Below are 25,367 nucleotides of genomic sequence, written 5' to 3' on the forward strand. Positions count from 1 at the left end.
ATGCTGCTATGTGTGGTGATAGATGTTGAGTAGACTTATTGTGGTGATCATTTTGCATTAGATATAGGTAGCAAATCATTCTGTTGTACACCAGAAACTAATGTTATATGCCAATTATATTTCCGTGTTTAAAAATCCTGCAGTCCCCAAAGTAGGGGCTCTACCTTAGTATTGCAGAGGGCTGGTGTTGGGTCGGAAACATCAACTGTGGAAGCTGTAACATCTCCATTTAGGTCTTTCCTTATCTGGGTCAGTGCAAAACAAAGCCATTTAGCTTGGGCCAGCAAGTGGCAATCACTCCTGGGGTGAGGCGTGCCTCTGCTCGATGGCCCTGCTGAACTGAGGATGAAAGGACAGTTTGAAAGAGCAGAGAACAAAAGGGGATTAAAATAACACCCTTATGTACATTCAAATATGAAAAAAAATTGCAGCTCAGGACCCTACATTCACTGTTTGTTAGGTTTGGAAGTTCTTTCCCCACTCACTGTCCGGCAGCCACCATTTCATTTATGCCTAAATGCTACTTCCTCAAGAGGCCAAGCTGACTCCAGACCTCAGTGAGGTCCTCTTGTCACACTCCAGCAGCGGTCCAGCGCTCCCTTCCATTAAGAACTTGATGATTTAATTGTTTCCTTCCCACACTTAGGGTAATTAATTTTTATTAAATGTTTCCACTGGCCAAGTATTGTGCCAAGGGCTCCCGAGATTATCTCATAAGCACAGTATGAGCGAAGTACTATTACCCCTGCTTCACGGCAAACTGAAGGAAAGAGCGCTGGCTCCCACTCACTGGGCGATGAGCAAAGTTGGGGTTCTTACACAAGGGTCTGACTTCGGAGCCCCTGCTCTTAGTTAAGCACTGCTCTACACAGAGTCAGAATAGGGACCACCACCAGTGTGTGCTTGGCTCTTAGTAGGTGCTGAATAAATGTTGACTGAGAGAAAAGTTTTCTGCATTGGCTGCTTTGGCTCAGTGGATTGAGCACTGGACTGTGAACCAAAGGGTTGCAGGCTTGATTCCCAGTCAGGGCACATGCCTGGGTTGCAGGCCAGGTCCCTAGTAGGGAGCATGCATAAGAAGTAACCACACATTGATGTTTTTCTCCCTCTCCCTCTCTCCTTCCCTTCTCTCTGGAAAAATAAATAGAATCTTTTTTTAAAAAGAGAGATTTCTTAGACCACATAATCACTTCAAGTTGACCCATCTGAGATTTTGAATTTAAAGCACCCCTTCCCCAGCTATAATTTTTAAGCCAGGGTATGTTAGTATCAGTAAGTGATGTCTCGTTGCTCAGGCTCACACACTTGACCCTTACGCATGCTCGGCACGTGCCATTCTTGACCTCTCACCAGCAGGAGAGAGGGGCTGTCTCAGTCTGCTCAGTGGTGCACTAGTTCCCCCCTCCTTCCATCTTTGAGCCTGGCAACCCCAATCACACTCACTTTGAACACGTGGCTTTGCACTGACCAGCTATGTGACACGATGGAAGTTAGTCTTCCTCTCTAAGCCTTAGTTTCTTCACTTATAAAAAACAGGAAATACAGAGATGTAGCAATGAGGTAGCGCAAGGGAAGCACTCAGCATAATGCCTGGCAGAGTAAGGACTCAATAAATGTTAGTGTTGTTTATTCCTCAGCTCCTGGGTTATGGAGCGTACTAGAGAATCTCAAAGTGTCTCCAGTATCTCAAAGTATCTCCCAAATCTGAGCATTAGTCTTTAATGGGGAACACACTGAAACCCAGCAATCCTTCTTCCGTCCTGTCGGCATGGATAATCATCAGATACCTATCTCTGGCTTTATCTTCCTCTATCCGCTTACTTCCTCCTCCCTCCCTTTAGTTTTTAACTACCTCTAAAATATTCCTACTTTTAGTCTCTTGCCAGCCCTTAAGCATCCTGGAATACATTCTCTACCCTCTCTCTTACCATTTCTTACCACCCAAAATGCAAATAACCACCAGCAGCAGCTGAGATTTGCTGGCAAAAAAGTGATGAGACAGAATCCCCACTCCACTGTTCACTGGACGAGTCACTTGCTGACTCATGGTTTCCTCACCTTAAACGGGAACAGCAATTTTTCTTCATAGGGTGTTGTAAAGATGATTTGAGCTGTGGTATCTCTGAAAACAGTTCAATAATTATACATTTGTTCTTCTGTTCATTCATTCATTCCTGGTTGGTAGCTCTCCTAGAGAGTGGCTGAGTCCAAGGCCCAGAATGTTAAGACACAGAAGGGGAAAATACAGAGCAAGTATGGTATCTCGTACATGAAGCTAACAAATCACCCTACAAAGTTGGAATTTATTATCCAACTCATCCATTAAGAACCAGTACTATACCTTAAATGTGACACAGGCAGTAATCTTAGGCAATTTAACTTGGCATGAACTGATGCAATAACTCCACTTTTGGTTTAGGGAAAAGATTTAACTCAGCCCTGGCTGGCGTAGCTCAGTGGATTGAGCGCGGGCTGGGAACCAAAGTGTCCCAGGTTCGATTCCCAGCCAGGGTACATTCCTGGGTTGCAGGCCATAACCCCCAGCAACCGCACATTGATGTTTCTCTCTCTCTCTCTCCCCCTCCCTCCCTAAAAATAAATAAATAAAAAATCTTAAAAAAAAAAAAAGATTTAACTCAAGAAGCAGGACGGTCAGGAAGAGGATCCCCTTATTAGTTAACATAAGAGGACCCAAAACCCTGGCTGGCATAGCTCAGTGGATTGAGCACGGGCTGCAAACCAAAGTGTTGCAGGTTTGATTCCCAGTCAGGGCACATGCCTGGGTTGCAGGCCATGGCCCCCAGCAACCGCACATTGATGTTTCTCTCTCTCTCTCTCCCTCCCTTCCCTCTCTAAAAATAAATAAAAAATCTTAAAAAAAAAAAAGAGGACCCAAAAGGTAGAGAAAGTTTCATACAACTCGCATGAGGCTACGTAATTTACCCAGTTATGAGCTCTTGACCAATTTAGTATACTGTGCAAGGGAAATGAAGGGCCTCAAAAGTTAAAATATGTCCCAGTACAAACCCATGATAATTGAAACAGTGTGATACAGATACAGGAGAACAATAAACACAGTCCCAGGAGTACTGAGAATGTGGCATATGATGTGTGACATTTTAAACCAGCAGAGAAGTGGTATGATTTAATATTATTGGGACAACTAATTTTTCAGGTGAAAATATATCATGAATTGAATTGTGTTTCCCCAATAAGATATTTTGAAGTCCTAATCCCTGGTACCTATAAATATGATCTTATTTGGAAACGGTGTCTTTGCAGATCTAACCAAGTGAAGACACCATCACACTGGATCAGTGTGGCCCTAATCCGACGACTAGTGTCTTTACAGAGGGATTTGGAAATGGACACAAAGGGAAGAATGCCATGTGACAGGAGAGACTGAATGCCACAGCCATGACTCAAGAAAGACAAAAAGAGCACCTCATTTTAATTTTCACTTTTGAGGAGAAATCGTTTTCCATAATTTATTTAATTTACTCACCTAAGCTATATCAATGAAAAACTTCTAGTTAATTAATTAGAGTATTAAAATTCCTATCCTCTTAGTATTTCCAAGGACTCCTTGTATAATGTAGGTAGACATTAACTAGTTCTTGTCTGCCCCTCATGGAGAATTCCCCATTCACAGCCGAGGCTTCCGAGGGCTCCCACACCCACTTGCACAGCTCTGACCACCATCTCAACACTGTTAGAGAGTCCTCAGTCCACACGCTCTGGAAATAAATGTGCTCCCCCCAGCCCCCGCCAAAGTGTTTGGAACAGTGTTCTGCAAACTAGATGATAAATACTGAAATAGACATAAAAGGACTATTTTTTTAAGGATTAAACTATTTTTAGAACTATTTTACAGATTATATATGAATAATTAAAAAATGATTCTCTGGCATGAATGCATGGAAACAAACAAATGAATTAAAAATGTTCCAGGTGACTAACTGCCTAAATGCTTGAATAAGTGAATACAAAATAAATTTTTCAAATCTTTATTTAAAAGCTTTTAAATGCAATGTTCCATAAAAATTATATACATGTTTCTACAATATTTACATATTCCTTATTACTTCTCTTGGTTGGCATTCAACTTTTAAATGCAATTTTGAAAAGCTTCCAGGATTTCTTCTGAAAGTAAGCATTTGAAAATACTCCATACTGTGCATAAACTTTCAAACAAAAACAGAAACCTAACCCCACAGAACCAGAGGAAAGGAAAAAACTCCATTACGTCTGTTGAGGTGGTCAGGAAGGACCCTGGGGAAGGACTTCCTGTCACAGGAAGCAGGAGTATGAGAGAGCGTTCGCTGTTACCACTAACCCTTCTGTGGCACACGGAAAGGTCCACATGCAAGCGGGGTTTGTTCTTTAAAGTCACTGCAGCTTTCAGACCCATGCGACAGTGCCAAAGCGGCTCTTTACACTTTCACCTAAGCCAAGGCACTCCACTTGGTTAATGTCAACAAAGACACAATTTCTGAAATCACGATCTTTTCATGAAGTCAGAGCAGAAAACCGTGCAGGACAAGCAGAACCTTTTGGGTTGGCGTCTTGGTCGATCTTATGAAAGCTCTTTGGAACCTGCTGTAACTCTGTAACCAATCAGGGACTCTTTACCACCTTCATCCACAGGCAGATCCACTAACACGTGGGGCTTATCATAACCAAAGGAGGTAATAGTGTTTCTCAGCATTATGGGCTCTGATTCTCCCGTATTTACTTCAGTTTTGTTATCTGGAGGAGATTCGGAGTCAGACAAGAAGCTGATGGATTCCACAACGCCACTGTCAGAACCACTTCTGGAGTGGTAGGCGTTTAGAGTGATGCTGCAGGGTTCGGACTGGTTACTTCCACTCGAATGGGCCGAATCCGCCTTCCTCACTGGAGTCAGAGGGCTACCAGGGGCCACGTCGGACGTGTGTTCTTCCGTGATCACCACTTCCGTCTCACTAGAAAGGTCTTTGGGTTCTACTTTTCCTGGATCGTCTTCAGTCTGTGTACTTGAAATTGTTGCTGGAGACCACTGCTCTTCCGAGACCACCTTTTCATTTTCAGGGACAATTGGTTCATAGGTGATGGGTGATACATATCTTGACTCAGCTTTTGTCTCTGAAGAGGCAATTTTTACCACAGATACCTAAGGAAGAGGAATCAGATTAAAAATAACAGCTGTTAAACTTATGTACCCATCTTCAAAAAAATGGTCTAAGGGTTAATGGACAACTAAATATACCACTAAATGGCACATTTAGAATGACAGTGTAACAAAATCTGATGGTTACCTTTTCTTTCTTTTTAATGAAAATATACTAGGTTAAGATTAGATAGGACTTTTTAAAAGTTACTATCTCAACAGTATATGTTGATTTTTGTGTATTATTTTTCACGTGTATGCCTACTTCATTTGTAATGGGAGTCCAGCTACTTATACAGTATCTTTACCATGTACCTTCATAGACAAAATTTCTATCGGCTCATATAATTTCTTTACATTGATGATTAAATAATCTAACAATAGATGTTAAAGTGTTAACAAATTTTACTATTTAAGAACATGTTGAAATAAATATTCTTACACATTTTTATTTATAAAATTATCTTTCAGAAAAAATTCTTAAGAGTGGAATTGCTGAGTCCAAAGGTGTGGCATGTTTATGGAGCTACAATGCTACGTATCCATTGTACGCTTATCTTCCCCCAGGGCTATGCGACTTTTAAGCATCATACACCAGCTGTACAACTACTGCTGCTCCTGGGTATTCAGGTTCATTTTTCCTTCTCCAGTGGGTGTAAAATGGTGTGATACGAGATGGCTGTGTGCTTAATTACTAGGAAGAATGAGTGTTATATATGTGAATTGTCTACTACTTGTTGATAGTTCTTATCTACTTTATTTAAGTGTAATGTGTTCATAATAGATTTAAATGTGCCCTTTGAATGTCACAGATATTATTCCTGTCATATTTGATTCAGAAAGCTATAATTATTAGTGTTTAAATGTCCTTTTCATCATACAAAGGATTTTAAATGTTAGATGTTAGACATTGGAATGTCAAACTTCCATTTTAATCTCACTTTTGACCATATTGCTTTCTACACTCCAGCCACAGTGGCATGTTTCTGTATTTGCAAGTTTTCGAAGGCCATGCTTTCCTGATGCTGGACCTTAGCACATACTGTCCCCTGGTACCTGGATAAACCCCTCCCCGTCGCTCAGCACTGCGCGGCACGGCCTCTGAACACAGTCCTTGCTGGTGCGTATATAATTCCTTTGTTGAACCTATCACACTGCACGCCCACTGAATACTTCTCCCACCAGACTTTAAGTTCATTAAACAGACTTATCTAACTGTACTTCTGCCACATGCATAAAAAGGTACCTAGTGTGTGGTGAAAAGTATGTGGTTTTGAATGTGTGGTAGTTTTAAGTAACTTTCCATAGGTGACATGCTGCTAAACATCACTTTAACTTCTAAAAATTTTTAAGAAACTATCAAAAATGTTCAAATCAACATTTTAGTATATATAATTAAAGAAAAATACTTAAATACATTACCAAGGACTTGGGCAACATGATGCTTTTTCTCTTAAATGGATTTCTTTTCTTGATGTTACAACACACAACTACCAGGGTAAGTACCAGAAAGATTAGGACAGCAGCAACAATTGGAATCCAGACAGAATCTGAAAAAAGAAAAAAAAAGAGGGAAAACCCCACACATTGGAATGAAAATGGACTACTGCTATAATCAAGTAATTCTAAAGTCTTCGAGCAACTCTGCAGAGGTAGCGGCGGGGAGCACGGTCACAGTGGTGCGGAGCGGTGGCACCAAGGTCAGAGGAGAGACGAGTGAAAGGTTGCGTCCCCGTCCTCGACAGCGACAGCGGCATCTTCTTCCCAGCTCTGCAACCCCAGACTTTCTGTGACCACACTGTCATAGCACAACGTGGCCAAAACAGCTCTTTTCCTCACAATTTCCTTACAGTGCCAATGTAGGTTTCCAGAGTTACGTTTTCATCTCAAAGAGGCAAAAAAAAAAAAGAATTTTAAAAATATATTTCTATAATCATTAAAATATCATTCTATAAAATGTCTGTAACTCTTAATATGATCCAGTCCCACTCCACGGAATTAGCTGCATTTTGTACTGAAGGCTGCAAACACGACGATGCACAGACGTACACACGCACCCACACAGACAGGAAAGCTGCACGGGAGCCCAGGCCCCACACGCTTCCTTCAGAAGGCTCGTTTCGGAGCCCATGCGTTTGTAGCCACTGCTCCATATTGCTCTCTAAGGCCGCCTTTCCTTTCAGCATTTCCTCCCCCACAGATTAACATATCTACACGTCATGGGGGTGGCTGGCCTGTTTCACGGCTTTTCATTACCTTTAATTTCTACTCCAAAGTCACTTCTTTGGAATAGTAATTCTGGAAGTCCCTACTAAATGAATGCTTGTAGCACACCTGTTAGAGGATGTGAGGACAATGAAAGTATTACGGCAGTAAAAAGATAAAAAGTAACTGCATAACAAAACTAGCGCGGGGGCTCGGGAGCACTGACAGGCAGGCAGGGGCGAGCCACAGTGGTGGTGCCACCGTGTGGCTGCAGTATCGACCAGTTTATCATTTAGGCGTTTTTTTTCTTAGTTAAGTCTGGGTCATTTTCATTCTTTTCAAATTTTGTATATTAAGATTTAATATTTTAAAATAGCATTGGGCAAATTGGCATAAAATGTTCTGCATTATTTTAAGTCACCCATTTAAAACCCTCGTATAAAGGCCTTCAAGTTATTATTAGTACTACATTTTAAGTGTTTGGTCTGATTCTTCAGCCCAGATTTTCATTCTTAAAAGGATATTTGTATCATAAAATCTTTTGTACATTTTTAACCTAGAAAATATATTCTAAAAATATCCTAACAATTGAAAAAAGATACATACACAAAGTCATCAAAACATGATTATAGAGAAAAATGTATAAATAATCTAAAAGTCTAAAATTTGGGGAACATTAAGTAGAATACAATCTAATGAAATAATCTACATACACTGGAAAATAATATTAATAAAGTATGTGAAATATGGAAAAATATTTATAATGTATGCTTAAATGAGTATACCAAATTATATATACTACATAATATCATCATGGTTATATAGAGAAAAATAGGATGGGAAAAACCCACTGAACTATGAGAACTAAGAATTTGTTTTGATGGTAGAACTATAGGTAATTTTGTTTTCTTCTGGCTTTTTACATTTTATAAACTATCTATAATGAATACTTAAATTTCAAAATGTCAAAAAAGGCTCCAATTTTTGTCATGGCACCTGCCACTTGAGAATGACAGTTCCAAAGTCCTGTTATTATGTACACCCACCGCATGCAACAAAAGGATGAAATAATTATTTTAAAATGTTATAAAAATGACCCACAATCCATTATTTAAATGGATCTATATTTACTTTTTTTTAAGATTTTATTCATTTTTTTAAAGAGAAGAAGCGGGGAGAAAGGGAGAGAAACATCGATACAGGAGAGAAACATGTAATCCGGTGCCTCTCACACGCCCCAAGGCATGTGCCCCAATAGGGAATCAAACTGGTGACTCTTCAGTTTTCGGGATAATGCCCAACCCACTGAGCCACATCAGTCAGGGCTATATTTATTTTTTAATATTAATTTCCAGTACTTCTGCAGTTCACATGTCACAAAATGTTAAACCATCAACATTCCCACTACACAGTTTTTAAACTTACTGTGCTCATATAGAACATACATGAATATACAGTATATCTTGAATATATACGATCTTGATATATTGAATAAATTGACTTATATGCATAATCCTGAAATGCAGACATTTATGTACAGTTTTATGTGTTTATTACTTTATCTTTCTTGCATGAAAAGGTTATCACATTGCTTTCTAAACTGGTTGTTTTATATCTTTTAACAACTGACAAATAGCCTTATTTACAATTTTGAACTTCTCTGAGGAATGCAACTACTTTTAAAAGAGCAGAGATTATGCCCTGGCTGGGTAGCTCAGTTGGTTGGAGCATCTCTCCGTACACCAAAAGGTTGTGTGTTCAATTCCCGGTCAGGGTGTCTATCTAGGTTGCAGGTCTGATCTCTGGTAGAGGCACATGCAGGAAGCAACCAATTGATGTTTCTCTCTCACACTGATGCTTCTCTCTCTCTCTCACTCCCTTCCCCTCTCTCTAAAAGCAGTAAGAAAGGCAGAGACTACTGAAATTGAAAATTTCCTTTTTTCACACTATCCTATGTTAGTTATCACTCCCTATATTTAGGCAAAAATGGTAAGAACTTACTTTTTATGCTCTTATGATCAATAATAGGGGAACAAAGTTCTTCGGACTTTTCAGTTTTAAGGGGCCACAGCTCCATATCGGAGATCCCTTCTGCTGAAATACAGTACTCGGGAGTGAGTGAGGACACTGGGACAGTTAAATGGCACCAAGTCACATTGCAGTCATCTTCCTTCAGGGTGAGCTGTGTGGAAAAAGGAAACAATGAAAACACATGGCTCCTTTCAGGCTGGAAGAAACAGTCCCCATATTCACGCTGCCCAAACACAGCGAGAAAACACCTGTGTGATGAATGTTGCGCGAGTCTGAAAGCAGTGCTGGTATCCAATAGTAAGTCAGTTTGTTACTTCAACATGGCATGCTGCTATGAGTCCACTGAAATGTTCTTTATAGGGATTATAAATTTTAAACACAAATAGCAGGAATGTTTGCCGTTAGTTAAGTCAACAAATATTCATTAGTCCTACTTCTATAACGCTAAAAACTCAGCTGGTGAGAGATAAAAGCATCTTATAGGAAGACTAATAAAGGTATTATGCAAAGGCTGTTGAATCCCGTGGCAGTACTATGAAGAAGGGGAGCTGACCCTCATCCACCCAGCCGAAGTGTATGGGTCACCTGTGCTAGGGCCTGACCTCAAATAACTTACTATATGGGGAAGAAGAGATAAGGAAGAAATGTAAAAGAGTACTGAGTACTGCAAGAGGGCAACTGTATGGAACTAGGCATAACCAGACCATAGGAAAGGAAAGAGTGCACTGTATCGAAAGGAAGTCAAAGGGAAGGTGATATTTCAGTGAATACTGAATGAGTGAAAATCTGCCAGAGAAAGTGGGAAGGACATTCTACTAGAGAACATGCTACTTACAGGGAACTACGAGCAGCAAGTGGTTCACCCAAGCATGAATGAAAATAAAAACTGGAAGAAATGGGGAGACAGGGTTGCTGGAAAGGATGCAAGCGGCCAAATCATGAAGGCCCTGCAGGCCATACCAGGAAGGAGAATTCGGGTATCATTTTGTAGCTGATGGTGATTTGGGAAAAGGGTTTTAAGCAGCAATGTAACATGGCTAGATATTCACTTTAGGAACAACTCTGCTAGCAATCCAAGAGATGTTTTAAAACCTAAATCAGATGTCACTCTTCTGCTTAGATTTTTCCAGAGGTGCAAAGCAACATCTCACTTAGAATAAAAGTAAAATCCTTCCAGTGCCCTGAGACATGTGGACCCCACTGACCTCTCTGAGTGCATCTGCTTCCATGCACGGTGCAGCCCCGCTGCTCCCCTTCACGTGCCCAGTGCCCCTTTGCCACGCCCTTTGCCTGAAACGCCCTCCTCCTCATCCTCCAGGGAGCTCACCCCTCACCTCTGCCAGCCCTTGCTCCAGCAATGCCTCGTCCAGCAGGGGCGGTCTGCTCTGCCGCCCTACAGAGAATCACCGTGCCCCTGACCCCACTGCCCAACTCTCTTCCCTGCTTTTTTTCTCCATAGCACTTATCACTGGAGTTTTGTTTGTATCCTTCACTGCTCTCTCCTGGTGCCCAGAAGGCACAGAGCACATGCCTGGCACGTGTTGTTAGATAAAGGAAAGGCAGCACCATGGCAAACGGATGGGACAGAATGATTCTAATAAAAGTGTGGTCTGCGTAACCAGTGCCAGGATGTAATGATATCCCCACAGCACTACTGTTAGCTTTTCCTCTCAAAAACACTGACTCCAATTAGAGTTACATGTGATTTTATATTACTACCAATGAGGAAGATTAAAATTATCCTCAGCCTACCAGTTAAGAAATGAAAATATCCAGGTTAATATCCTAGATTAGGGCTATGCTGTTGTATGAGGCAAACAAACAAAACAAACAAAAAAAAATACTTAAAGGTGTTCACCTGGGCAGTGTTAGTGAGTAGCTACACCACCAATTCCGTTCAATAGCATTTATATACATCATTTCATTTTCTTACCGAAACCTCGAAACTGTAAGTCTTGCCTGACTATTCACAAGCATTTGACTTTTTTACACTACATAAACAACTTATGCTAATGAGAGAAAACATCTCCATTGTGAAAAAGATGAAATGCAAACGCATACCAGAGTTCCATTCACTTTCACATACACATTGTACGTGAATATGTCACAACGCCCTCCTCCATCATACATTTCTTCCAGGTCCTGTGCATGCACACTAGCTAAAGGGTGAAATATATCAATAGTGATTTGGTCTTCCTTTTTTCTGATGTTCAGTTTAGGTGGTCCAACTTTCCCTGGTGGGGGTGGGAGGAGACAAAAAAGAAGTAGAATTAGTTGGCCCTGAAACTTTATAGTACATTTTATAAGATTACCAAAATCAATCAACCCACTCCTTTGGTTGCTGATCTAAAGCAGCACCGCATTTAAATCATTCAAAGGAGACCTGGAAGATAGCCTAAATACCCTTAATAAAGAAATGTTTACTATGTCTTCTCAGTCAAAAAGTATTCTTATCTAATATAAACTCCTCTTTAACAGTTTAAATTCATTTTGAATCCTACAGAAAGACAGCTGGTCATGAATCTTGGTTAAAAAAAACAAAACAAAACCTTGACACACTAGAAACTCTATTAAATTATTTTTCCTTCATTGTGGTTCTGTAGCTTTTCAAAAAATGGTTTTCTCAGAAACATTTCTGAAAAGGCATTTTAGTTATCTTTAAACCCTCAAAGAAACGCTTTTTATCTCCAGCCCCTATGAATGTCTGGCGTGAAGGCTGTATAAAAGTTCGCTGAATGCATTCAATTTTATATTGTGAAAATCAGAATTAGATATTCACTCATTCAACAAATATTTATCATGTGTCTTTGGGACTTTGTTGGTGAACCATTTAACTGGTCTTCACATATTTACTGTACACCTACTGTGTGCCAGGAAAGTCTGTTTTTACTCACTAATGTGTCCTCAGGGCCTAGGTTATGTTCTGGCATAGACTTAATGTCTATGTCCTTAACAAATCTATGTGGGGAAGCATGGCATGCAAAGGGTATAGTTAACAGATGATAAAGCGTGACCTTGGGGAATAAACTATTTCAAGGGCCAGTATAGAAAGGGCGGTGGAAGAGACCAAGTCGGCACAGTCCGAAAAGCAGGAGCAGAAGGAGGTGGTGGTCGAAGTGACGGAGCACGAAGCAGAACAAGGCAGGCAGTGACACTGGAGCGCACGGCACTGAGAGTCGAGAAGCGTAGGGAGGAGGCAGGTGACGAAAGGCTTCTTTTACCCAGGCATGAGGGCATATTTAAGAGCTACGAGTAGGATGTTAGTCAGAAAAGAGGACTAGCACTGAAGACTTGGAGCTTGAGGCGATGATAAAGATTGGGTGTACTATGGCAATGGAATGCTGGAAGCATGAAGAGCTTCAAATTACTGGGATTGAAGAGATTACAGAATTCTGATACTTTTTGAATGTATGAAGCTGGTATTAAAATCCCCACAGGCCCTGAGGATTTAAGTTAGAGGAAAGATAAGAGCAGTTGCCAAAGTCCTCAGGGAATATAATTTAGAAAGGAGCGACGGAGACAGGGAGGGGAAGGGCAGTGCAGAGGCTAGTGTGACAGCACCGGTCCGCCTATTTATGTGGAGTGGAAATGTAATCGTTTAGTAGGGGCAAAGTGATGGGCACCTCAGCCCTATTTTGGAGGCTTGAGACAAGAGGAAAATGCGGATTCCCTAAATTGCTCCAAATGCTTCTTGGGCATTATAATAATTTTTAGCAATTGCTAATAAAAGCAAATATATATAGAAGACATGTGTAAGTACTCTCGAATTTAAAATTTAGATGTGTGTACATTCTACTCACATTGTCTGCACAAAATAAATTCTTTTGACTCTGCAAAGGCCGATTCTTCTTGTCCAACCCTAGCTTTAACTCTGGCCCAGGCAGAACTTATTGGGTCATCAATCAGGTGAAAGATGTCGCATTGATGATCAGAGGTACTGCAAGCGGCACTCCATGCTCCCTGCCTAAAATGAAGGGGAATAAAGGAACATAAACATAAAGAAACACATCTCTGTCTATGCTTTGCTTTTTATTCACGGCATGGAGCTGGTAGAAAGAGCTAAGTAAGAATAGGATGGAGAAGCTGGACAGAGTAGGAAGGAAACCCTTATTCTTTGCTTAGAAGTACCACAAGTTTCTTTAGTACTACTAAATAAAGTACTTCAGTAGTACTTCTTTAGTAGAAGTACTACAATTTCTTTACAATAAAGAAGCTCAATTCAAATTACAAGATCTGTACAACCACATTCCACATGTAATTTTAAAAAATGTGTTCTTTAGTTCTGGCCGGTGTGATGTGGTTGGAGCTTTGTCCCATAAACCAAAAGGTCAAAGGTTCAATTCCTGATCAGAGCACTACTGAGGTTGTGGGTTTGGCCCCCAGTCAGGGTGCACACGAGAGGGTGGCCAATGTTTCTCTCTCACGTCAATATTCCTCTCTCTCTTTCTCTAATAGCAAAGGAAAAAATGTCCTTGGGTGAGGATTAAAAAAAAAGTCTGCTCTTTAAACTGTAGTTTCCATGAACATACATCGTTACTAAATTACAGAACCCAACACATCGCAAAGACTCCCGACACTTGTCAAAATTTTTTTTTGAAATGTTTATCTTTTTACTCAATAGTAAGTATATACTACATAGGAAGTAAGATGACATTACTTTTAATACAGAACTCTAATATTTATTTATTGTACCTTAAAATCTGGGGAGTTAGTAATACTTGTCTACTTCAATTCTGACAGCAAGAACTAAGGGTCAGGAAGCACTCTGAAAAGAACTGATCTGTGTCCTTAGTGAGCACTTCTGGAAATCTACAAGCAGTTCAGGAAGTTTGCCACAAGAGAAGGAAGGATGCTGGAAGGGAACACAGAGAGTTACGGAATGTGCCAGGACCTACACAGAAACAGAATGAAAAGCATAAGAGAGTAATACTCACCCGTAGGTTTTAACCTCTACGATAAAAACTGGTGTCTGCCTCATGACTGGGTAATCCCAGTGTACGAAAGCATTTAAGTTATAGGCCTCGATAGTAACATTGGTTGGCACAGGCACTGTAAGAGATTCAAAAAGTTAAATACACAATAGTGAGAAATTAACATTAGCAAACCTTATAAGAAGCCATGTTAACCAAACACAAAAATACATTTTTTTTAAAAAGTAGAGTTCATCAGAATAATAAAAGTATTTAAATTGGGAGATTTCTAATTTTTTTTTGAAAAAGGTATAGAAAAGTTCTGAGTCATTTTAAAGTACTGAAGCAGTACTGTAGTATAAGAGAAACACAAATATAATGTGAAGTAATAAATTCCTATGTTTTAGGAGTTTGTTTGTTTTTTTTTTTTTGGCAAGTCCATAGAGAAGTTGTTTTTCCTTTTTTTATATTTTATTGACTATGCTATTATTGCAGTTGTCCCAATTTTCCCCCCTTCCCCCCCCTGGAACACAACACCCCCAACTCCCTCAGGCAATCCCCACACCATTGTTCATGTAGAAATGCACTGCCTATTGTAATAATAATCCACTTAATCACTAGAATTTCCTATATATGATACCATAGATTATATTCGATGTCTAGAGAAGAACCAGCTACACCAGGGATGGATGGTCAATTTCACTCTAAAATACCACTGCCACCTCCACTCTCAAGCCCTACACCCAGCTCCATCAAACACCCTCAGCACCTTGCCTACAGCACAGGGACGGACGCCTCAAGACTGACTGACAGAGCCATTGACCATTCCGACTGCATCAACATTTTGCTCTCTGGGTGCATAGGGCTTTTAACAAAACAAACCCAGTATTTCTTATTGCCTATGCTCTTTTAAACAATTTCAGAAAACTTAGGTTAGTAAGATGTGAGCCTATTAAGTCACTTGAACATCTTTTCATCAGACATTACCAAAACTGTAATCTGGTTATTAAAAGTAGCCATTTTCCCCCAGTCAGTGTAAAAGGCTATTGTCCACCAATCCTAGGAAAAATGCATACATACACACATCTCCTCCCTTCCTCCTTTCCCTTCTGCTTCTCCTCCCTTCCTTCCTTTGGATAGGAATAAACATGAAGATATTAGATACAGTTAGTAACATGATACAAAATGGAAAACTGTACTAAACATGATTTACTTATAATTAAAGTAAAAAAATGAATGGCAATGTGGCCGAGGTGCAGTGGCTTCCTAACATAACTTATCATACTCCTCAGAAATTCTGAGAGCTACAAGCATACCTTTTAAAGCACCTCAGATGATAATGATGATTACCCTGGTTTATATCAAGTGGACTGGTTCTAACAAGAAAAATACTCCCTGGTGAGGCATTAAGAAATCTGTGTTCTTTTCTGCTATACTACTAGTTATTTCAGATTTCCTCATCTGTCAGGTAAGGTGTTAATTTCACACATATACAAGGGGGGGACTCCAAAAAACCAGAGTTATCTTCTGGAGGGCGGGCCCCTTGTAGTACAGGCTTCCCCCACTAGGTGAGTGTTGTAGGAACCCTTCCGTATCAGTGTACCAGCTGGCGCTGTTGTGAGAGGCTGCGCTCAGCTTAAGTAACTTTATTTTGAAGACTCTTTTAACACATTTGCCCATTTCACGATGGGTGATTTACAAGTGCACCTGCCCACACTGTGCTGAGGGTTCAGCAGTTTTTGACCAAAAATGGCATGGCCCCAGTGCCCCCCCCTTCCTATTCACCCGATCTTCCCCATCTCTCCTGGAGTGACTTTTTTGTTTCCCCAGATGAAAAAAGTCCTCAAGGGGAAACATTTTGCTGATGTGGAAGAGGTGAAACAAAAAACAGTAGAAGCACTGAAAGACATTAAAATATACAAGTTCAAGAACTATTTTCAGCAGTGGAAAAAAGTCTTGATAGATGCATTGTACCAAATGGAGAGTGCTTTGAAGGTGACTGAAGTTTAAACATGTACAAATAAGTACACAATTTTTTATAAATAAATTCGGAGGTTTTTTTGGGTCCCTCCTCATACTCTGTAGACAAAGTATGACATTCCACAATCTGTTTACCCGCCTTTCCATGGGAGGACAAACTGAGCAGTAAAGAGAAGTGAAAGGGCCAGAATAAAGGCCGGTAAGTAAATTGTTTTTGTGGACTTGACTTCACCTGACGCCACACCTCAAAAATAGACGCTCCAAGTTAAAGCATCCAGACCCTTTCCTGAATGAGTAACTCTTAGATAAAAAAATCTAACATCCCCAAATTGAAGATGCAGGGCCATACGTATTTTCACAAAGATTTCTTCATACAGTGCAAACTGAGAAATGGCATGAGAAATCCAGATGAAAAAAAGTGAAAAATATCAAATCAAGACTATTGCACTTTTTTTCAGAATATATATTTTTCACAGTCTACCTCCTGAATGGTTTTATAATGTTGGTAAAATGGCTATTTTTATGCTTCCCAACTTCTTCTCTTTTTATTTTTTTTCTTTCTCTTTTCTTGGGATATATGGACAGATGGCATTGTTTAAGACAGAGAGCATGACTTGACTTAAACACATGGCAAAACGATAACCACAGTAAGTTCAGTTAACATCCATTATCTTATACAGCTACAAGAAGGAAAAGAAAAAACAAATATTGTTTTCCTTGTGATGAGAACTTCTGGGATCTATTCTCTTTCTTAACAAATGTTTAATACACCACATAGCAGTGTTAGCTACAGTCATCATGTTGTACATTACATCCCCATATTACTTTCTTGTACCTGCAGAAGTTTCAGAACTAAGGTTCCGAGGGAGGACACCTAAAATCCTTCAAGTCTATTTCACCTTCTACATAATAGTTCCTCAGCTGGGCCAAGAGCCACAGTATCCCTCCAGGCTTCTCTTACTCCTATCTGTCTGGGGACCTATTCTGGTTTTATCACTCATTCTATCTTTTAAAATCTTGAGCCCAGATGTGATGCAACAGATGTGAATGAAATACTTTCTTTCCTCTCTCTCTCTCTCTCTTTTTAAAGAGATGGACATGTGAGTTAGTGGGTTATATTGAACTTGTAATTAACTAAAACCCCCAGGCCTTTCACTCAAACCCCCGCCAAGTGAGGCTTACCCAGTCAACACCTGCTCACCCACTCTCTGACCTGAGCACAGGGTTTTACTCTGGCCTGTTTGTTCGACTTCATCTGCTTGGGTTTGCTTGGCTTGTCAATGAATTCTAACTGGAAGTGACACACCCTGGTCTCTGGCAGGAGTCATTTCTCAAGAGTAATTTGGACTAAGTCATTCGAAGTTGAGAAATAATTTAGGAACTGAAAAAATAAAATAGGCCTTTGTAGTCTATGGAAGGAAAAGGAAGAAGAACAAGTTAGCTGCTGAGCCTATTTTAAACTTCTCCTATTGATGTGGATGAGATTTCTTTTCCACATAATTTCTCAGATATACCTAAATAATTTAGTACTTTAAAATGTATTTGTGAAAATAATGACGCACATTACTGAAAGTTCCTACGTGACAAGGGAAGTGCTCAGCATTTTTATGCATCATCTCAGTTAAGCACACAGCCACCCTATGAGGGAAATATTATAATACATGCTTTTTACCAATGACAAAACAAAGGCTTAGAAAAGTTATCTAAAGCCTTGACAATATGTAAACTTTCATTGATTTTTTTAATTAAGAAAAGAAAAAGATCAAAACTGTGAACAACAAAATAGTAATAAATACAAATCTATCAACAACTGAATCTAAAAAACAAACTAAGCAAACTAGAAGAACAAAGATAGAATCATGGATACAGAGACTATTTTGATGGTTGCCAGATGGGAGGGGAGTGTGGGGAATGAGTGAAGAGGTGAGGGGATTAAGAAGTATAAACAGGTAGTTACAGAATAGCCATGGGGATATAAAATACAGTATAGAATATGGAGTAGCCAAGAACTTATACCATAACCCATGGACAATGGTGGGGGGATTGCTTGAGGGAGGGGGGAAAAAGGGGAAAAATCAGGACAACTGTAATAGCATAATCAATAAAATATAATTTTAAAAAATTATATTAAAATATATCTGCTATTGGAAAGAGAAGTGAAAAAAGGCTGCTTAAGTGTTATTTTTATGATAGTTTACTAAAATAAGGGGAAAATAACCTCCATATATAAACAGGAATTGGAGATGGTTGTTTTCTGATGACTCCACAAGCACCTGCTTCAAGTAATTTTGCCCGATTTATTGTACTATCTGAATTAAATGAAGGCCACTGCGAAATCCGAACAGTGCATTAAAGTAAATCATTTCTTTAGACTGCACATTTAGAGTGGACAGTTCCTTAGTAAGGAAATGATGAGGAAACTAATTTCCTCCTGTCAGAAATTCATTTAATTCTGGTTCATACCACAACTGCATTATTGGTGTGTGCTGCCAAATTTTATAAGATAGCTCTTTAAATGGGTTATTTTTCTCTTCAATTCTTTAGGTATTTATTTATATAGAACTGAAATGTGGACACTGCAAAGTCCATATGAATCATGAATCAGAATAAAATGAGGAAGAAAATTATTATTAATACTTGCTCATTAAATACAATTAAGATGTACTATCTTAACTATCTCGAATCTCTGCAATAAATGAAAACAGAATCTAGAGAAAGTAATGGAAAATTCGATCACAGGCAGAGCATGGTCCTCTGGTCAGAGACTGGGTGGAGGCACAGCTGAAGCAGTGGGGAAGGCGAGTTAAGAGTCCCACATCTGTGCTCCAGTGCAGAGTGTGCTGCAGATAACGCTCGGAGTGGGAGAGCAAACAGGAAGAAGTTAACCACTAGGAGGCACTGATTCACCTAAAATATACACATACTTAGTATGTAAAAGTGTCTGAAAAGTGAAGTACTACTAGTTATTAGATGGCACACATGGACTTACTTTCCCTACAAATGAACTTAAGAAATATTAATGAAAGACCGTAACTGTAATATATTCCCAACCATTTGGATTTTTTTGTATTCTGGCTATAATCCCTTGAGTGTTTCCCTCTTCCTACCAGGTTCCCTTGTCTATGACGAACTTCCAAACACACAGTCAAACTCGGCACTAATAAGAGTTAACACACTGAGTGTGTATGTATTAAGCTCCAGGTACTGAGGAGTCAGGGAAGCTCAGAGGCAGAAGCAGGTTGTCCCTGTGGGGTTTCCTCCTATACTCTGAAGATTTTGCATTTTAAACTAGCTTTAAAAGTAGAGAGAACACAACAGAACGTAGAAAAATGCACTGGATAAACTAGAGGAGACTGGACTAGAAATGCACTGAAAAACAGGGGTGTTGCCAACAGCTGTGTTTACAAAATGCTGGTGTGCAGAAGGCTACAGCAGATCTTTTCAAGGCAGATGGGCAGGCAATTCTACTCCCAGGGCCTGCTTCAAGAATGTCGAAATTGTGCTTCCGAGAGGTACCATGCTCAGGAGGGCCCTGTGCTCTGAAGGGAGAGCCTGACAATTGGTTTAACACTCTGCCAGGAACTTGAGTCATCCTCTTCCTCTTTTGCACATCCAGTCACTTGAGTCCTGCTGACTCAGCCTTCTTCTACGTGTTCGTCCAACTGTCCTCTCCATTTCAACTGCCACCTCTAATCAACTCCTCCCACACATAAGCAGCTACTGAACTGGACTCACTCCTTGGATTCTACCCCCAAGCTCTTTTACCAGATGCATGGTTTTTCTAAGTGGCATATCTAATCCTGCTCAAAATCATTTCTCCTCTTAAAATAACCCAATGGCTGCCTACTGACTTGAGCAAGGCATACTGGGCATATTCTTTCGTTAGTTCAGCACCTGTACTCCTTTCAGAAACATTCCTTCTCTTCTAGAAACTCCCCTACTGCCATCCTCTGAACCAATGTACTTCCCGAGTAAGTTGGGACCTGACCCAAGCTGGGCAAATCATAGCCTTCGCTTGGGATTTTGTTAGGATGGGAGAAACTGCAAAATGTCAAAACCCAAAAGCTGTCAACATCCACGACTGCTGCCAACTAGGGAAAGCTGTCAATGCTGTGAGTCAGGAATAAGAAATGGAGAGTCTTGGCAGTTCAACTCCCTGGTTCGGCTTTCTGAGGCCCGGCTGGCATCTCTACCTCTCTGTTTAATTTTTGCTTAGCATCTCTGAGCCAATCAATTCCTCTTTTTGCCTAAGTCAGGCAAAGCTGTGTTTCTACCCCTTGTTGTTACACGTGACCATGACAAGGCACTTCATTAACTGGTTCCTACCTCACACACATATTCTTCAATAAAATGCTTAATGTCCCATTAATTCGACATGCTGTTTCACACCTCTTTCTCTGCACGACAAGCCTCTCTGCAACCTCCAGTTCCAACTCTGGGGTCATCTCCTCTGACTCCCCTGGTCAGAGCCAGGTACCCATATGTGCAAGCTCTTATGTACTACAGCTACCCTTGTGGATGATGAACTTGATCTGTCAATGGCAGTGTACAGAGTAGTTAAGAACTTGGAGCCTGGAGCCCAACTGCCAGGCTCCCCACTGCGTACCAGTGACTTCTCCACAAGTTGGGTAGACTTTTCAGTGTCTCCAATGGAGATACCAACAGCGTCTTCTTTACAGGGCTGCCTTGAAAATGAGATGTGAGAACAACAGTGCCAAGCACTTAACCATTAGCTAAATAATCATGATCCTTGAAAGCAGAAACTAAGCAACTCCCATTTTTGTATTCCCAACATCTGGTTTCCCCAAAGACTATGCCTGTGTGTTTGCTTGACTCTTAAACAACAAGCCAAAAGAGAGCTGGCTATGGTTGCGGCACATCCAACAGTAAGGCGCTCAAGAAGTAAGTCCTAATACAGAGCCTCAGACCCAGTCTGCTAAGGATGATGGAGGGTGGGCCTCCCAGACCCCTCGCGGGCGAGTGCTAGCTGCGGACACCGAGGAGACACTCAAGACTAACGGAGTTTCTGATAACTTAGGTTTATCCCTCTTGCAGAAGGGTTTACTTATTTTATTAGAGAAAAAAAGCGTATTCTCAGCATCTGTTTCCTGGAAAATCTCAATAAGCAGACAGAAATAAACTGCTTTCAGGAACTAAGCTACGCGAAGAGACTTAGCACCTTGACAAGTCTGGCTCGCCCTGCACCACTCGCAAACAAGGATGGCTAGTGACAGCCACTAAACTCTCAGCTGGGAAAGAACAACTTCGCTTCTATCCCTAAGGATTCTGGCTTCCCCCTAACAATGTAGTATTAAGTCAAGACCTGTGGCCACAGTTTACAAATGCTGACCAAGAAACCCACACATGTAAAAATAAATGAAAAGAACCGAAGAACTGAGAGGCGTGTTTTGTTGTTTCGGCAACCACGGAAGAGCCGAGAGGGAACTGAAGAGTGCAAACCGCGGACACCCGCAGTCGCCTTCCCGGCTGCCGCCCCCACAGGGCCCGACGCCGCCAAGCGTCCGCGAACCCGGCCAGCGCGGGTGCGGCCCCGCCACTCGGGGGTTCCCGGAGAGGGCGGCTTCCTCTCTCCCCTCCCCGCCCCCATCCAGCCGCGGCCCTGCCGCACGAGACAGTACCCGAGGACGGCTTCGGACCCACGGCGCTCGTCTCAGCTGGGCTCACGACCTGAGTGATGAGGACGAGGAGAAGCAGAGCCATGCTGCTCCCGAGACTCCGGGAGCCGCCCGGGGCGGCTGCTGCGGTCCACCGGCGCGGGCCTCCCGCCTGGGCCTCACGTCACTTCCGCCGCCGAGGACCAGAGCTCCCCTCGAAGCCTGGGAGTGGACATTGAAGCCGGAGGCGGGACTAGACCCCGCTGGCCAGTTGTAGAGGGGAGGCGGGGCCAGGGCGGGGCCGCGGGACTGCGCGAGGCGAGGCGACGAGAGGAGTAGCGGAGCCGAGGGTGGGGGGTGGGCGACCCCGGCTTGGAAGGGGTCGTGGACGGGAGAGTAGAACCAGAAAACAAGGAGAGGCCAGCTTCGAGGGTTGACGGGTTTGTGCGGAACGTGTGTCCAAAGGTTTTTTTTCATCTTGGCACCACGTCCCGAGATTCTGCTTCCTATTTCCAGTATCCTTGGGTTGCAGGACTTTGCCCTAGGCCACGACCCAGCCACAATCACTGTACTCTGTTCGATTTAGCTGTCAACGCATCTGGGAACCTGAGAGTTTACAACAGAAAAAGCTTACCTGCCTTCTCTAATTCCTGCATTTGTATCTGAGGAACCTGAAGCTTCACTGGTGAAATGTTTTGTGCGAACTTCCACAGCCCAAGTCAATTTGGCTTGGCCAAAATCTACATTATTCCTGGGGCGGTGGGAGGGGGCGGGGGCGGGGGCGGGAAACAGCTTGTATTACCTTTGCAACAATTAAATGTCAAATAGCCATTTATTCAGTAGCTTCTCATGAGATCTGCCCGCGTTCACATATGCTATTACTCCCCATCTCGCCCATTCCAGTCCAGCCATAGTGGATGTGCATAAAGCTAACTTCCTCACCTGCTTCAAGTCTCTGCTTATCGCGCTCTTTCGCAAAAATTTGAAATTACAGCCCACCTTCCTTTCTTTTTATCCTGGCTTACTAATTTTTTCATGGCACTTAGCACCTTCCCCTACAGTCTACAATATGCATATTGATACTTATTTTCTCAGGCTCCATAGGACTGAAACCGTTGGCACTCAATAAGTAATTGTTGAATGAAAGAATGCATGATACGCCAGTGTTAAGCAACATTTTAGAGAGAAAAACGATATGAAAGTACTTCACAAACTTGAGAGGAATTTTTAGCTGGATCATTTTATTTCTATTAAATCCCTTAGCTTAGTACTTCTCCAACTCCAATGTACAGGTGAACCACCTGGGGGTCTTGTTAAATGCAGATTTGGATTCCATAGGTCTGATTCAGGTTGGGGCTTGAGACACTACGTTTCTAACAAGATACTTGGGGTTGTCAGTGTCACTGGTTCTAGGGCCACACTTTGAATAGGAAGACTTTGGCTCCATCTAGTCCAAATTTGGGGGAATATCTTGTTTGATGTGCTTATGATGCCACTGTCTTAGTACATTCATGCTGCTATAACAATATGTCATGGATTGGGTAGCTTAGGAAAAACAATTTTATTTTTCACAGTTTTGAAGGTAGGAGTCCGAGATCAGGGTGCCATCATGGACCGCTGAGGGCTCTCTTCTAGGTAGCAGAGTTCTTGTTGTAACGTCACATGATGGAAGAGGAAGGGATCTCTCTGGAACCTCTTTTATGAGGACACTAAATCCCACTCATGATTTAAGCACCTCCCAAAGGCCCAACCTCCTAATACCATCACCTTCCAGAGTTAGAATTTCAACATGTGAATTTTGGGGGCACCATAGCACTCACTATAGGAAAGGCACCTTCTAGTCACCGCAAGGATGCATGGATAAATAAGAACTGATCTTTGCTGTTTAGGAGTTTATGGAGTAGGATGGAACATAATACTTGGTTCAGTTCAGTAAACATTTTTGTAGTAGCTACCACAGGTTGGGTTACCCAGGAAGCAGAGTCTGGGGGCAGATTAGGACACAAGACATGCCCATGTATGCTCTTCAGGACAGCCTCTTGAATGAGATGGAGGAGACAGGCCTGGACAGAGGCAGAAGCTGAACTGTCATCTCAGCAAAGGTTGCAGAGGCCCGTGGGCCTGCAGTGGCCTTTCAGAGGTATCTTGAGTTGGTATGACTAGCTGGGCCTTCAACTGCCAGCATCGATAAGACATTGGATGCAAATCATTCCTGGAAGTGGATGTGATTTGGGGCTGTCCATTTTCCTTTTTTTAACTGAGGCATCGTTCTCCAAAGAGTGCTGAGAGCTGAGGGTTTCTGCCAGTGATGGGGGGTTCAGAGGCTAAGCCTTCTTTTTCTGAAGGGGGATCTAGGCAGAGCTTTACAGTCAGCATCTACCACAGCAGACTGTCCTTTTGAGGCACTGTGCTAGTCACTTGTAGACTAAAGATATTCATTAATTTACTAAAGATTATTGGGTGCCACCGTGTGTTTGTCCAACATTGCTACACACCGAGATATAGACCCGGGCAAGAAAGATAAATCCCTGCCCTCCTGGAACTTACAGTCTACTGAGGGATTAGGCAAGCATTAATCAAACTATTACACAAGTAATTATTGAAACTGTGGTCATCATTATCAAGGAGGGCAATGGATTTACAGGAGCATAAACAGAAACTTAGCTTAGTCTAATTTTTAAGAAAATTCTTTCTTCAGGCAGTTACAATTATGAGGCGAAGGATAAGGGAGAATTAACCTGGATAAAGCTGAGGGGTGGGGGTGGGGTGGGGGGGTCACAAGCTGGTAAGAGAGGTAGAAGGATGATCAGTAAAATATATTCTAAAATTCAATATATAGATTTTATATAGCTACACAGAAGGCAAATGAGCAGTGCCCATTTCCTTGGTAAAAACCCAGTGCCTAATGGCTAAAGAATATCCCAGAATAAGTTGGTCCTACTATGTCCTCTGGAGAGTTTTTAAAAACCAGTGTAGGGTGAGGGGTGGGTAATTCCAGAGCAGTGCAAACTGAAGCGCTGCTCAGGAGCAAGGCTACAGTTTGTAGTCCACACTCAACACAGCCCGGAGGAAGGAAGTTGAAAGAACAGCTATTTGAATGGGAACAGTACTGGGAGTGCAGTCAAAACTGTATATGCTTGTCTCCTGGCGCCATGCATTTCCTTACCTTCTTCACTAGAGCAGAAATGCCTCCCAGCTTCCCTTTAAAAGAGGCAGATTGAAACGTCTGTGGCATGTAGCTCTAAACTGATGTTCTATAAATGATAGCCAATACTCCCCTCTCACTCTCTATGCCCCCCACTCTCACTCTATCCATGCCTCCACACGGCCCCTTTCTTAGCTCTGTTTTTTATAGCACTTGCTATCATTCACAAATATGTAAGTATTATATATTTGTGATATACCATGGTCAGCATTACCCAAAGAGAACAACTGCATCCAGACAAGTGTCTAATCGTTCCATTAATATTGAATAAG

The 25,367-nt window shown here is 41.6% G+C and overlaps 1 protein-coding gene across 1 annotated transcript; it reads right to left on the reverse strand.

Annotated features, from left to right (window-relative positions):
- Nucleotides 1–3,991: 3,991 nt before the first annotated feature.
- On the reverse strand, nt 3,992–22,104 carry IFNGR1 (interferon gamma receptor 1). The gene is made up of 7 exons (XM_045843536.1): nt 21,915–22,104; nt 14,320–14,434; nt 13,186–13,349; nt 11,447–11,619; nt 9,356–9,536; nt 6,572–6,699; nt 3,992–5,152 (listed from the first exon to the last, which is right to left on the reverse strand). Exons 1-7 carry the CDS (start codon nt 21,994–21,996, stop codon nt 4,577–4,579), a joined length of 1,419 nt encoding a protein of 472 aa, XP_045699492.1. The 5' UTR covers nt 21,997–22,104; the 3' UTR covers nt 3,992–4,576.
- Between the last annotated feature and the right edge of the window lie 3,263 nt (nt 22,105–25,367).

The sequence above is a fragment of the Phyllostomus hastatus genome, unplaced genomic scaffold (assembly GCF_019186645.2).
Source record: "Phyllostomus hastatus isolate PE091 unplaced genomic scaffold, TTU_PhHast_1.1 phas_contig_40, whole genome shotgun sequence".
NCBI lineage: Eukaryota > Metazoa > Chordata > Mammalia > Chiroptera > Phyllostomidae > Phyllostomus > Phyllostomus hastatus.

What these genes read in the sequence shown, in the direction of transcription:
- IFNGR1 (XM_045843536.1), bottom strand. Translation starts at nt 21,996, where the DNA reads ATGGCTCTGCTTCTCCTCGTCCTCATCACTCAGGTCGTGAGCCCAGCT. An exon ending in GGGTCCGAAGCCGTCCTCGG is followed by an intron (nt 14,435 to 21,914) that starts GTACTGTCTCGT and finishes AATCTCTTACAG; the next exon opens with TGCCTGTGCCAACCAATGTT. An exon ending in ATTTATTTTGTGCAGACAAT is followed by an intron (nt 11,620 to 13,185) that starts GTGAGTAGAATG and finishes CACCCCCACCAG; the next exon opens with GGAAAGTTGGACCACCTAAA.